A 12,705-nucleotide genomic window follows, 5' to 3' on the forward strand; every position below is an offset into this window, starting at 1 on the left:
CCCTCCTCGGGTGCTCGCTGAAGGAGGCTCATTGCTTTCCACATCAGCCCCAACACAATAATTAAATGGCCAATTGCTACTTACAGATTCAATGGCACCGTGTGCTGATTCCTTCGTGTTCCCCCCCACGACCCCACAAATTCAAGGCCACTGGTGGCCCCAGCACCCCCAAAGTGTCCCTCACTGTGTTACTCACTGCAACAGCCGCATTTCCCCGTGGGCTGCAGGGCGGTGCTGCCTTTCAGGGTTCACTGAGGGGGGTCCCGAGTGGGGGGTGACAGCAGCCCCATGTGGTGTCACATAATTTGGGGCGAAGCCAGGGAGCTGCTGCGTCTGCTCTTTCTCCCTCCAGCCCTAGGACCCCCCCTTTTCCTCTGCCCCCTCAAAATTCATCGCTGTTCCACTCCACCGTGAAGCCCCCACTCCATACGGGACATCCCCCGCCTTCGTCCCCATCCCGCTTCTTAGGGACGGGGAGGGCACACAGGGACACGGCATCACCCCGCCCCGGCACCGCCCTGGCCGTCCCCCACCCGGGGGCGGTGCCGCAGGCTGAGCCGAGCCGAGCCGAGCTGAGCCGAGCCGAGCCGGACTGAGTCGGGCTGTGCTGAGCCGCGCTGGACTGAGCCGAGTCGAGCAGGGCTGAGCCGGACTGGGCTGAACCGGGCCGGACCGGGCTGAACTGAGCGAGACTGGGCTGAACTGAGCCGAGCCCAGCTGAGCAGAGCCGAACTGAGCTGAGCCGGACCGGGCTGAACTGAGCCGAGCCCAGCCGAGCAGAGCCGAACTGAGCTGAGCCGGACCGGGCTGAACTGAGCGAGACTGGGCTGAACTGAGCCGACCCCAGCCGAGCCTAACTGAACTGAGCTGAGCCGCATCGGGCTGAGCCGTATCGGGCTAAGCTGAGCCGGTCTTTGCCGTGCCGGGCAGTGTCGTGCAGAGCCGACCCGAGCCCAGCCGATCTCAGCCGATCTCAGCCGAGCCGAGCCGGGCAGGATGCTGCGGTACCTGCTGAAGACGCTGCTGCAGATGAACCTGTTCGCCGACTCGCTGGGAGCCGAAGGCTCTAACTCGTCCTCGCTGCTGCTCGGCATCAACCGCTCCATCGCCGCGCTGCACCTGCCCGATCTCACCCCCGGTAACGGTACGTGCTCCCCGGTCCTTCTGTTCCCCCGCCCCGGAGTTCCTGCTCCTGGTCCGGCCGGGATGCTGGAAGTAGCCCACAGACCCCAGCCCCAGCTGGGACCCCACCAGCACCGACACTGGATTCCCGACCTGTCCCCTTGTCCCCAAACCGGGACCTGCCCCATGTCACAACTCCAGAACTGACCCAGTGTCCCCACACCGGCTCCGTGTCCACATTCTGGGACCACCTCCCTGTCCCTAGACCAACTCCCGGGAGTGGTGTGGTGTCCTTAGATCCTCTCCACAACCCCAAACCGAGACCAGCTCGCTCTCCCCAAGGCAGGACTGTCCTCGTGTTCCCAAACCAGTCCCGTGTTCCCAAATCCTGAACTGCAAGCAGCTCCCTGTTCCCAAACTGTCCCTGTTCCTCATCAGCTGCTAGACCGTGAGCTGGGACAGACACCAAATTGTGTTCATGTCCCCAGACCAGTCCCCAGACCCCAAACCAGGGGCAAATCAGTGTCCTCAAACAGCCTTCGTGTCCCCACATCCATGCCCAGTTTCCAAACCAGGACCAGCCCTGTGTCCCAAACCTGTCCCAGTGTGCCCAAACCAACTCCCAGACAAAACTAGGAGAGACTCCATGTCTCCAAACCAGTCCTGTGTCCCCAAGGCAATCCCCAGACTACAAACTGGAACTGGCTCCATGTTCCCAAACCATCTCTAAATTCCTAAACCATCCCAGCGTCCTCCAGCCAGCTATGTGTGCCCTAATCCTCCCCATGTCCCCAAACCAGCCCCATGACCCCTGTCTGGGACAGAGTGGGGGTGAGGGAGAGGGTGTCTGACTGAATTTTTACTAAATGTTGAGTGTCTCCCTTCTTTTTCTCCCCCTCCAGCTGGCCCTGGGTGGCTGGGGAGGGGGCGGGGGTGTTCCCAAACCTCATGGGAGCCCCTGCCCCTGCACAGCCAGCCGGGCACAGGAGGGGGCCTGTCCTGACCCCCTGCTTGTCCCAATTAGTCACGGGGCCAGCTGCGGCCCCCTCAGTCCCTGCTGTGCCCCCCGGGGTACCCAGTGCCCTGCAGCATTCCTTCCGTCCCCATGGCAGCCACATCCCATCCCCATGGCAACCCCGTGGGCACCCCAAACTGCGGCCCCTTGTGCCCGCATCCTGCCCCAGGTGTGGGGGAGCAGGGGAAGGGCGTGTGCGAGTGGGAGACATGTGTGTGTGCATGTGCATGTATGTGTGTGCATGTGCATGTATGTGTGTGCATGTGTGTGCATTTATGGGCAGTGTGCATGTGTGTGCATGCATGTGCATGTCTGTACATTGTGCAGGTGTTTGCATGTCTGTACAGTGTGCATGTGCATATGTGTGCATGTGTGTGCATGTGTGTGCATTTTTGGGCAGTGTGCATGTGTGTACATGCATGTGCATGTCTGTACAGTGTGCATGTGTGCATTATGGGCAGTGTGCATGCATGTGCATGTCTGTATATTGTGAAGGTGTTTGCATGTCTATACAGTGTGCATACGTGTGCTTGTGTGTGCAGTGTGCATGTGTGCATTTATGTGCTGTGTGCATGCATGTGCATGTCTGTACATTGTGCAGGTGTTTGCATGTCTGTACAGTGTGCATGTGTGTGCATGTGTGTGCATGCAGCAATGTGGGTAAGTGTCAGCTCATGGCCCCACCTGAGCGTGTGTGGATGTGCATGGATGTGCATAGATCTGTGTGTGCCCCTGTGTGTGTGCAGCATGTGTGTGCAGCCTGTGTGTGCACACATGCACATCACCCCTGTGTGATGTGCATGTGTGCATGCACCTCTGCATGCCTGAACACACATGGGTAAGGACACCCCCCCACCTGAACACATGCATGTGTGCAGATGTGTGCATGTACATCCTGCATGAATGCACACACACATACATGCATCTGTGCATGTCAGGGGCATGCACACCCCTGCCTGAATGCGCATGTGTGCATGTGTGTGTGAAAGTGCAAGCATGCATGTGTGGTTGCACCTGTGTGTGTGTGTGTGTGTGTGCATACCCCTGCATGATTGCCCACATGTGTACGTGCACCTATGTGTGCAATGCATGTGTGCACGCATGCACATGTGTGTAATGCACGTGTGCACCTGTGTGTGCACAGCTACCTGTGAGTGCCTGTGTGTGTGTGTGCACCCCTGCATGGCTGTCCATGTGTGCATGCATGCACCTGTGTGTAAACACATGCAGTGCACAGCTGCACATGTGTCTGTGCATGGCTGCATGTGTGTCTGTGCACATGCAGGTGCGTGCAGACCCACACCTGTGTGCACACGTGTGGCTGGGCATGCAGGGGTGAGTGCCTGTGCCACTGGACCAGCAGTGACACTTGGGGACCGAACTACCAAGACACCCCAGGTGGTGCTGGGGACACACATGGTTCAGCCCAGCTGGCCCCAGCATTAATGAGCATTAATTATCCTGGCGTTAATGACCATCTATTAATTCCCATGCCCTACTAGTGTTGTTTTTTTCTGGAACAGCCCCACAACCCCAATATGGGGCTTTTAAAAACTTAAGCATTTTCTGCAGCCCAGAACGACCAGCTCTGCTACAGAAAGTCAGCACTTGCAGCTGATGGAAAAATCCCATTTTGGGGAGAATTTAGTCCCAACCCCATTTAATCCGGGTGGAAACTGGGTGGAAAAGGCCATTACTGGGAGCGAAGCTGCTTTGCCCCACTGGCCTTGCCTGACACCCTCCTGACCTGATCTTAAGCTGCACCAAGGGAAATTTAGGTTGGATATCAGGAAGAAGTTTTTTACAGAAAGAGCGATAAAGTTCTGGAAAGGCTGCCCGGGGAGGTGGTGCAGTCACCAACCCTGGGTGTGTTTAACAAAGCCTGGATGTGGCACTGGGTGCCAGGGTTTAGCTGAGGTGTTGGGGCTGGGTTAGACTCGATGATCTCGAAGGTCTCTTCCAACCTGGTGATCCTGTGATCCTGTGAATTCTGTGATCCTGTGAATTCTGTGATTCTGTGATCCTGTGAATTCTGTGTGGCACTGGGGGCCAGGGTTGAGTTGAACTGTTGGGGCCGGGTTGGACTTGATGATCTTGAAGGTCTCTCCCAACCTGGTCATTCTGTGATCCTGTGAATTCTGTGATCCTGTGAATTCTGTGATTCTGTGATCCTCTGAATTCTGTGATCCTGTGAATTCTGTGATCCTGTGATCCTCTGAATTCTGTCATCCTGTGATTCCGTGGTCCTGCTCCCTCCCCACGGCACCCACCCTGGGATATGCTGGGCTGGGACCTGGCCACACTTCATCTCTCACCTCGTGCCTTCCAAGCAAAGCAGGTCCTGGGGCCGGGAGAGCACCACACAAGCCAAGGATGCTCAGCCCCCAAACCCAGCCCCACCCCTCCTGATTCTCCTGCAGGATCCCACACCCCGCTGGAGGACACGGCTCCCCGCATCGTGGAGCACCCCACGGATGTCCTGGTGTCCAAAGGGGAGCCGGCCACGCTGAGCTGCAAGGCCGAGGGGCGCCCGGCCCCGGTGGTGGAGTGGTACAAGGACGGGGAGCGGGTGGAGACGGACCGGGAGGATCCCCGCTCCCACCGCACGCTCCTCCCGGGCGGGTCCCTCTTCTTCCTCCGCATCCTGCACGGGAGGCGGGGAAAGCCCGACGAGGGGGTTTATGTCTGCGTGGCCAGGAATTACCTGGGGGAAGCCACCAGCCGGAATGCTTCCCTGGAGGTGGCCGGTGAGTCCTGAGGGGGTTGGGAGGATTTGAGCGGGGGAAATTTGGGATTCTGGTGTCACCCCTAAGCCCAGCCTGATCCAGTGGCTGTGGGGCGAGGGGCTTTCACATTCCCAGACCTCTGTTGCCAAGTGAAGAGGGGAAAAGAAATGAAAATAAGAGGAAAATAATTGAAAATAAATAAAGTGAAAAGAAATGAAAATAAATTCAAAGAAGTGAGAAGTATTGGAAATAAATGAAACTAAATGAAAACAAATGAAGAAAGAAAACAAGTGAAAATTAATGGAAACAAAAGCAAGGAAGTGAAAATGAATGGAAATAACAGAAAATAAATTAAAACATGGAAAAAAGATAAATTAAAGTGGAAATAACTGAAAGTAAGTGAAAATAAAAGAAAAATAAGTGCAAATTAGTGAAGAAAAATAATAAAAAAACCTGAAAATAATTGGAAATAAATGAAAAATAAATGAAAATTACTGCAAAGGAGTGAAAATAAATAAAAGCATGGTAAAAGAAATTAAAAGAGGTGAATATAATTGGAAATACATGAAAATAAATGAGAACAAATGAAAATATTTGAAAGCGTTTGAAAATCAAGTAAAAATCAATGAAGATAAATGAAAGTCTGTTAAAGCCAATTCAGACCCCTGGTGCTGCCCCCAGCCCGGGGCGCAGGGCTGGGCAGCTGAGGCCGCTGTGTCCCCGCAGTGCTGCGGGACGATTTCCGACAGCCCCCAGGGGACGTGGTGGTGGCGGCGGGAGAACCGGCCGTGCTGGAGTGCGTCCCGCCCCGCGGGCACCCCGAGCCCAGCGTCTCTTGGAAGAAAAACGGAGTCCGGGTCAGCGACAAGGACGAGCGCCTGACGGTGAGAGGGGCCAGGACTGGGCTGAAGGTGATGTAAGGGGGATGGGGAATGATGTAGGGACACAGGACGGGATGGGGACGTGGGGTGTGACATGGATGGGGTGCAGTGAGGATGCGGGATGCAGTGAGGACCTGGAATGTGGTGGGGATGGGGGATGCAGAATAGAGTTGTGTGATGGATATGGGATGAGATGGGGATGTAGGATGGGATAGGGATATGGGATGCATCAGAGATTTGGGATGCAGTGGAAGCATGGGATGTGATGACAGTGTGGGTGCAATTGTGAGATGTAATGAGGATTTGGGATGTGGTGGGGATATGAAATGCAATGGAGATACAGGATGCAACAGGCATGCAGGATTTGATAGGGATGGGAGATGTGATGTGTGCGTGTATGCAATGAGGATGTGGGATGTCATGGAGATATGGGATGCAGTGGGGATGTGGGATGTGATGGGGATGTGGGATACAGTGTGGACATGGGATACACTGTGGATGTGGGATGTAATGGGGATGTGGGATGTGATAGGGATGTGGGATGAGCTGTTCTTCCTGCAGATCCGTGGTGGGAAACTGATGGTGGCCAGCACTCACAAGAGTGATGCTGGTGTCTATGTCTGCGTGGCCACCAACGTGGTGGGGGAGAGGGACAGCGAGCCGGCCGAGCTGGTGGTCTTTGGTACGTGGGGATTTAATGTTTGGGGCGTCAGGGAGGTGGGTGCTATCCTGCTGGGACTGACAGCCACCCCACAGAGCGTCCAGCATTTGGCAAGAGGCCCCACAACCAGGTGGTGCTGGTGGAGGGGACGGTGGAGTTTGCCTGCGAGGTGATGGGGGATCCACAGCCGGCGGCACGCTGGCGCAAGGAGGAGGGTGAAATGCCACTGGGAAGGTGAGTAGGGGTTAAAGGGGGTGGCTCAGGGACACCATGGCCAGCCAGGGTTCTGTGGTGCAGCTGGGCGGCTCAGTGTGTGCCAGCCAGGTGTGTTTGGAGCACCTGGCATCCTCATGGCATCAAGTAACCCTGCATCCCATAACCCTGGTGCATCCTCCATCCTCAGCACATCCTGTGTCCCTACTGCATTCCACATTCCCATTGTGTCACATCTGCATCACATTCCACATCCCCCTTTGCATCTCAAATCCTCATTGCATCTCACATTTCCTTTGCATCCCACACTCTTATTGCATCCCAAATCCCAATCACATCCCATATCCTCACCGCATCCCACATCCCCATTGCATCCCACATCCCCATCACATTCCACATCTCCACCACATTTCACATCCCCATCACATCTCCCATTTTCCTGCATCCCACATTTCCACTGTACCCGTCACATCCCACATTCCCATCACATTCCACATCCTCACTACATCTCCATCCCATGGCATCTCACGCCCTCCTGGTGCCCCAGCACGCCGCTGGTGCCACAGCCTCGTGGGGTTCCCCCAGGTGGGAGGTGCTGCCAGACAACACCCTGCGGATCAGCCGGCTGCAGGTGGAGGATGAGGGCACCTACACCTGCGTGGCTGATAACAGCGTGGGCAGGTCGGAGGCATCGGGCACCCTCACTGTGCATGGTAAGGGGGGCCCTGGGAGCACCCTTGGGTGCTGGTGGAGTGCCCAGACAAGCCCTTGTCTCTCCCCACACTGCTGCAGTGCCCCCCCAGCTTGTCACTGGGCCCCACGACCAAGCTGTCACCCCTGGCCAGAGCGTGACTTTCCAGTGCCAGAGCAAGGGCAATCCACCACCTGCTGTCTTCTGGCAGAAGGAGGGGAGCCAGGTCTGTCTCCTTCCCTCATCCTTGACCCCACACCCAATCATAGCCGCATCCTCATCCCAGTTCCATCACCATTTCCATTCCAACATAATCCCCTTCCCAATTCCCACTCCATCCTCATCTCATCCCGTCTCAACCTCACACCAGTACCAATCTTCATCCCTACCTGTCCTCATCACCATCCCATCACAGTCTCTATTACACCCCTGTCCCCATTTCATTCCCATCACAGTCCCCATCCCATCCCATCCCATCCCATCCCATCCCATCCCATCCCATCCCATCCCATCCCTGTCCCCAGTCTCATTGCCATTCCACCCCTAACCCTGTCCTCATCTCATCCCCTGCTTCTCACCCCCCATCCCCCCACTAATCCCACTCCCTCTCAGACCCTGCTGTTCCCGGGCCAGCCCCCGGTCCCTTCTGGCCGTGTTTGGGTGAGCTCCAGCGGTGCTTTGACCATCGTCAACGTCCAGCCCAGCGATGCCGGCTACTACCTGTGCCAGGCCATCAGCGTGGCCGGCAGTGTCCTGGCCAGGGCAGGCCTGGAGGTGACAGGGGGTAAGTCCAGTGCCAGTGGAGAGCTGGCACATTCAGCATATGAGTGACACCCATCCCACCACCCAGCAATTCCCAATTTTCTCCCTGTAGCACCTGCTGAACTCCAGCCACCGGTGCTCAGCCTGCTTCCCACTAACCGCACAGTGCTGCCAGTGGGGGCCACAGTGCGGCTGCCTTGTGGGGCGGGGGCCCATGACCCTCCAGGCAGCGTGGGGTGGCTGAAGGATGGCAGTGCCCTGGTAGGTGTCCAGCCCCGTGCCAGCCTGCTGGAGAACGGCACCCTGCAGATCACCGGCCTCCGGGTGAGCCGGCCCCGGCAGGGGCACCCCCGGGGGTACTGCAGGGAGAGAGGGGCAGTGGCTGTGAGGGGTGGAGCAAAGGGAGATGGATGCTCATCGTGGTGGGTGCAAGCAGTGCTGGGGCTCAGGGTGGTGGGTACAAAGTGTGGTGGGTGCCCAGGGTGGTGGGTACAAAGCGTGGTGGGTGCTCAGGGTGGTGGGTACAGAGTGTGGTGGGTGCCCAGGGTGGTGGGTACAGAGCGTGGTGGGTGCTCAGGGTGGTGGATACAAAGCGTGGTGGGTGCCCAGGGTGGTGGGTACAAAGCGTGGTGGGTGCTCAGGGTGGTGGATACAGAGCGTGGTGGGTGCTCAGAGTGGTGGGTACAAAGCGTGGTGGGTGCCCAGGGTGGTGGGTGCCGAGGTGATGGGTGCTCAGGGTGATGGGGCAGGAGCTGTTCCCCCTGCAGGTGAGAGACTCCGGGCTCTACAAGTGCGTGGCCACCAGCCCAGCGGGCGAGACACGCTGGGGCATCTCCTTGGAGGTACAAGGTGCGTCATGGAGATCTCACCACAGCGGGGACACTGTGGCACTGGTAACAAAGCCACCCCAGACCTCCATGCATCTCCCTGCAGGTAGTGAATCCGACCTCTCCCTGCCTTCCCCTGCACCCGATCTCCTCCCTGGGCCACCCTCCACCCCTGTGGTCACCAACGTTACCAAAAGCAGTGTCACCCTGAGCTGGAAAGGGAACGAGGACGGTGGTGTCACCGATGTCACCTCTTACATAGTGGAGGCTTTCAGGTATCACACAAGCCTCTTCTCTGGCTGCAGGGATGACGTGGTGGCCTGATACCACCCTGTCACAAGTCACCCCTGTCCCCCGGCAGCCAGGCAGTGGGTGGCCCGTGGCAGACAGTGGCAGCTGATGTGGAGAGTGAGACCCACACAGTGACTGGCCTTGTCCCTGACACTGTCTACCTGTTCTTGGTGCGGGCAGTCAATGCCTACGGGCTCAGTGACCCCAGCGGCGTCTCAGAGCCTGTGCGCACCCAAGGTGAGACCCAGCAGTGACATCAGTGAAGGTGTCCACAAACCCCCCACCCTTGGGTCCATCTCCACTTGGTGACACCAATGGAGGTGCCCGTGCACCCAAAATTTTTGGGTCCATCCTTGCCCAGTGATGCCAATGGAGTTTCCCATGGGTATGGGTCAGCATGACTCCTTCCCTTGGTGACACCAGTGGAGATATGCATGGACTCTCCACTCTCTCATGTTTCCAGCAGACACCAACCCCATGCAGCAAGGGCTGGATCCTGAGCAGGTGCAGCAGGAGCTGGCACAAGTGGCTGTGCACCTGAAGGAACCTGTGGTGCTGCCACTGGGCACCGTCCACCTCTCCTGGACCGTGAGTGCTGAGCCTCCCTACCAGTACAGGGCTCCTGGTGTCGATCATCCCCCCATCCCACCCTTCCCTCGGCTCCTCAGGTGGAGCACCAGGCACCCTTCCTTCAGGGCTACCGGGTGCTGTACCGGCAGCGCGGCGGGCGCTGGGAGGAGGCACAGACGGTGTGGGCACCAGGGGAGCGGGGGGCCCTGCTCACCGAGCTGCGCCGGGGCCAGGACTACGAGGTCAAGGTCCGACCCTATTTTCATCACCTCCATGGTCCCGACAGCGCTGTGCGGGCTCTGCGCACCCCTGAAGCGGGTGAGTGCGGGGATGGAGGGGATAGTGAGGGTCCCTGGGGACAACCTGGAGGTGATACCCCATGTGTCCTGCACGGGCAGCCCCCAGTGCCCCACCAGGAGCTGTCAGTGTGGCTGGGAATGGTACCAGTGTCCGCATCTCGTGGCAGCCACCACCTCTGGCAGAGCAGAATGGGGTCATCCGTGATTACCGGGTAAGCGTGGACAGCAGCAGGCATGTGGCAGCTCCACTCCATCCACTCATGACACCATGTCATGGCGTCCTCATGGGTGTTCCTCATCTTTTCCTCCTGGTCCCCACCAGATTTGGTGCTTGGGCAATGAGAGCCGCTTCCACATCAACCAGAGCGTGGAGGGGACGGTGCTGGCGACAGTGTTGCAGGGACTTGTCCCCGGGGTCCCTTACCGTGCTGAGGTTGCCGCTGCCACCAGTGCTGGTGTGGGTGCCCGCAGTGCCCCTGTCCCCATCCACATCGGTGAGTCCCTCATTGTCACAACTGGCACCCATGGGTGGGGCATGATGGGGTCACCCACTGCGGTGCTGGGGATGGCTCCCTGGCACCCCGCCGGTGTGTCCCTCTTTCCCGTGTCACTTGCAGCCCCCCTGGTGGAGCGAGATGTGGGGCCAGCAGCTGGGAGCAGCTTGACTGAGCATTTAGCAGAGGTAGCCAGGCAGCCAGCCTTCATTGCCGGCGTTGGTGGCGCTTGCTGGGTCATCCTCGCCGCCTTTGCTGCTTGGCTCTACAGCCGCCGCCGGAGGAAGAAGGAGCTCAGCCACTTCACCGGTACAGGGGGGTGCTACCCCTGGGACCTCTCACCCTTCACCCCTCACCCATCAGCCACCCACCGTCCCTCTCTTTACAGCATCCTTTGCCTACACACCCACCGGTAAGCCCATGAGTGCTGCGGGGTCCCAGTACGGCCTCTCGCTGCCCTCACCCCCGTCTCTTTCCACAGTCGCCTTCCCGGCTCCAGTGCGCAGCAACCCCAGGTAACCCCCCCGGCACCCCCTGCCCTGCCCAGGAGCCCCAGGGCTGACCACGAGCATTCCTTCACCCCATCCCCCTGCAGGGCAGCTGCTGGCGGTGGTTACCCGTGGCTGGTGGATGCATGGCGTGGTGGCAGCACAGCCAGTTCTGCCGGGTGTTTGGGGTCCACTGAGAGATACTACAATGGTGAGGGGTCAGCATGGGGCTGGGTGGCTCTTGAGGGGTTCATGATCAGCCCTGATGATGCTGGTCACCCTCTGCAGATGCCGGCATCACCCGTTACATCGCCCAGACGGAACAGTTTGGAGCGGGGGCTGGCGAGGGGCCGGTTTACAGCACCATCGAGGTTGACAGTGAGGAGCTCTGCACATTCCCCCGTCCCTTCTCACAGTATGGAACCTCCTACCCTGGGGGGGATTCCCAGCCAATGGATGCTGCAGCCTCCCAGGTGCCCCGTGGCCGGGCTGAGCACGGTAGGGTGGTTGGACGGGTGGGGGCACACGTGGGTGCTCGTGGTGTGGTGCCCTCCCCACAGCCCCCCCAGCATCCCTCCTTGGCACAGGGGCCAGAGCAAAGCTGGGGCAAGCAGTGAAACCGCCGGCAGTGAGCTGGACAGAGCTGCTGCCCCCGCCGCCTTCAGCCAGTGAGCTCAGCCAGTGTGCCCAGGAGGAGGAGAAGGAGGAGGAAGAGGAGGATGAAGAGGAAGAGGCAGCTGGAGGGTGAGTGTGGGGGCTTGGGGGCTGGACATGCTGCCCCCAGCAGCTACCCTGTGGTCTCCACCCTGCAGGTTGGGGATGGAGGTGTGGTACCCTGGTGAGGACATCCCCTGTGCCACTGCTGCATCCTCACCCACCACCTCCTCCGGCTGCCGTTCCACCGCCACGCTGACACCATCACCTCGCACCACCGAGGACATCCCTCGCCTCCGCGACTTCGATAGCTCCCTCCTGCCCCGGTAGGAGATGGGCCTTGCTTGGTATGGCCGTGCCATTGGGGTCTGGATGTCCCATTGGGGTCCAGATGTCCCATCGAAGTCCAGATGTCCCACCATGGCCTGGGTGTTCCATTGCGATCCAGCCGCGTTGTCACTACCCAGCCCTGCCATGCCATCATGGTCCAACTGTGTCATTAGGGTCCAGGTGTCTCACTGGGGTCCAGATGTTCTGTTGGAGTCAAGACGCCTCACCATGGTCCAGATGTTCCATCACAACCCAGCCATTTTGTCACCATTTGGCTCTGCCATGCTGTCATGTTCCAGCCATGCTGCTGAGGTCCAGATATGTCATCTGAGCTCCAGGTGTCCCACTGAGCTCTGGATGTCATGCCCAGTCATGTTTACATGATCCAGTTCCACTGTCCCACCATAGTCTGGCCTTCCCACTGGACTCTGGATCAGGCTCTGGATGTCCCACCATGGCCATCACAATCCAGCCACTCTGTCATGATCTGGTCCTGCTGTGCCACCATGGTCTGACCATGCCATTTGGGTTTGGATGCCCCAATGGAGTCTGGATGTCCTACCATGGTCCTACCACGGTTCAGATGTCTCTTACGATCTATGCATGGTGTCACCATCCACCCTTGCTCTCCAGCTGTGCTCTGGCCATGTTGTCATGACACATCCATGACATTGATGGTGA

General features: G+C 58.4%; 1 protein-coding gene across 1 annotated transcript; it reads left to right on the forward strand.

Annotated features, from left to right (window-relative positions):
- The first annotated feature begins 996 nt into the window (after window positions 1–996).
- ROBO3 (roundabout guidance receptor 3) lies at window positions 997–12,131 on the forward strand. Its single transcript, XM_041480577.1, has 22 exons — window positions 997–1,144; window positions 4,558–4,884; window positions 5,590–5,747; window positions 6,306–6,426; window positions 6,501–6,639; window positions 7,204–7,331; window positions 7,411–7,535; window positions 7,922–8,093; window positions 8,184–8,395; window positions 8,839–8,920; window positions 9,005–9,173; window positions 9,260–9,426; window positions 9,656–9,777; window positions 9,858–10,077; window positions 10,158–10,270; window positions 10,381–10,552; window positions 10,676–10,861; window positions 10,941–11,067; window positions 11,148–11,251; window positions 11,329–11,577; window positions 11,610–11,769; window positions 11,835–12,131. The coding sequence occupies exons 1-22, from the start codon at window positions 997–999 to the stop codon at window positions 12,022–12,024; spliced, it is 3,591 nt and encodes a 1,196-aa protein (XP_041336511.1). The 3' UTR covers window positions 12,025–12,131.
- Window positions 12,132–12,705: the final 574 nt, after the last annotated feature.

This window comes from Pyrgilauda ruficollis, unplaced genomic scaffold (assembly GCF_017590135.1).
Source record: "Pyrgilauda ruficollis isolate IOZ18807 unplaced genomic scaffold, ASM1759013v1 scaffold52, whole genome shotgun sequence".
NCBI lineage: Eukaryota > Metazoa > Chordata > Aves > Passeriformes > Passeridae > Pyrgilauda > Pyrgilauda ruficollis.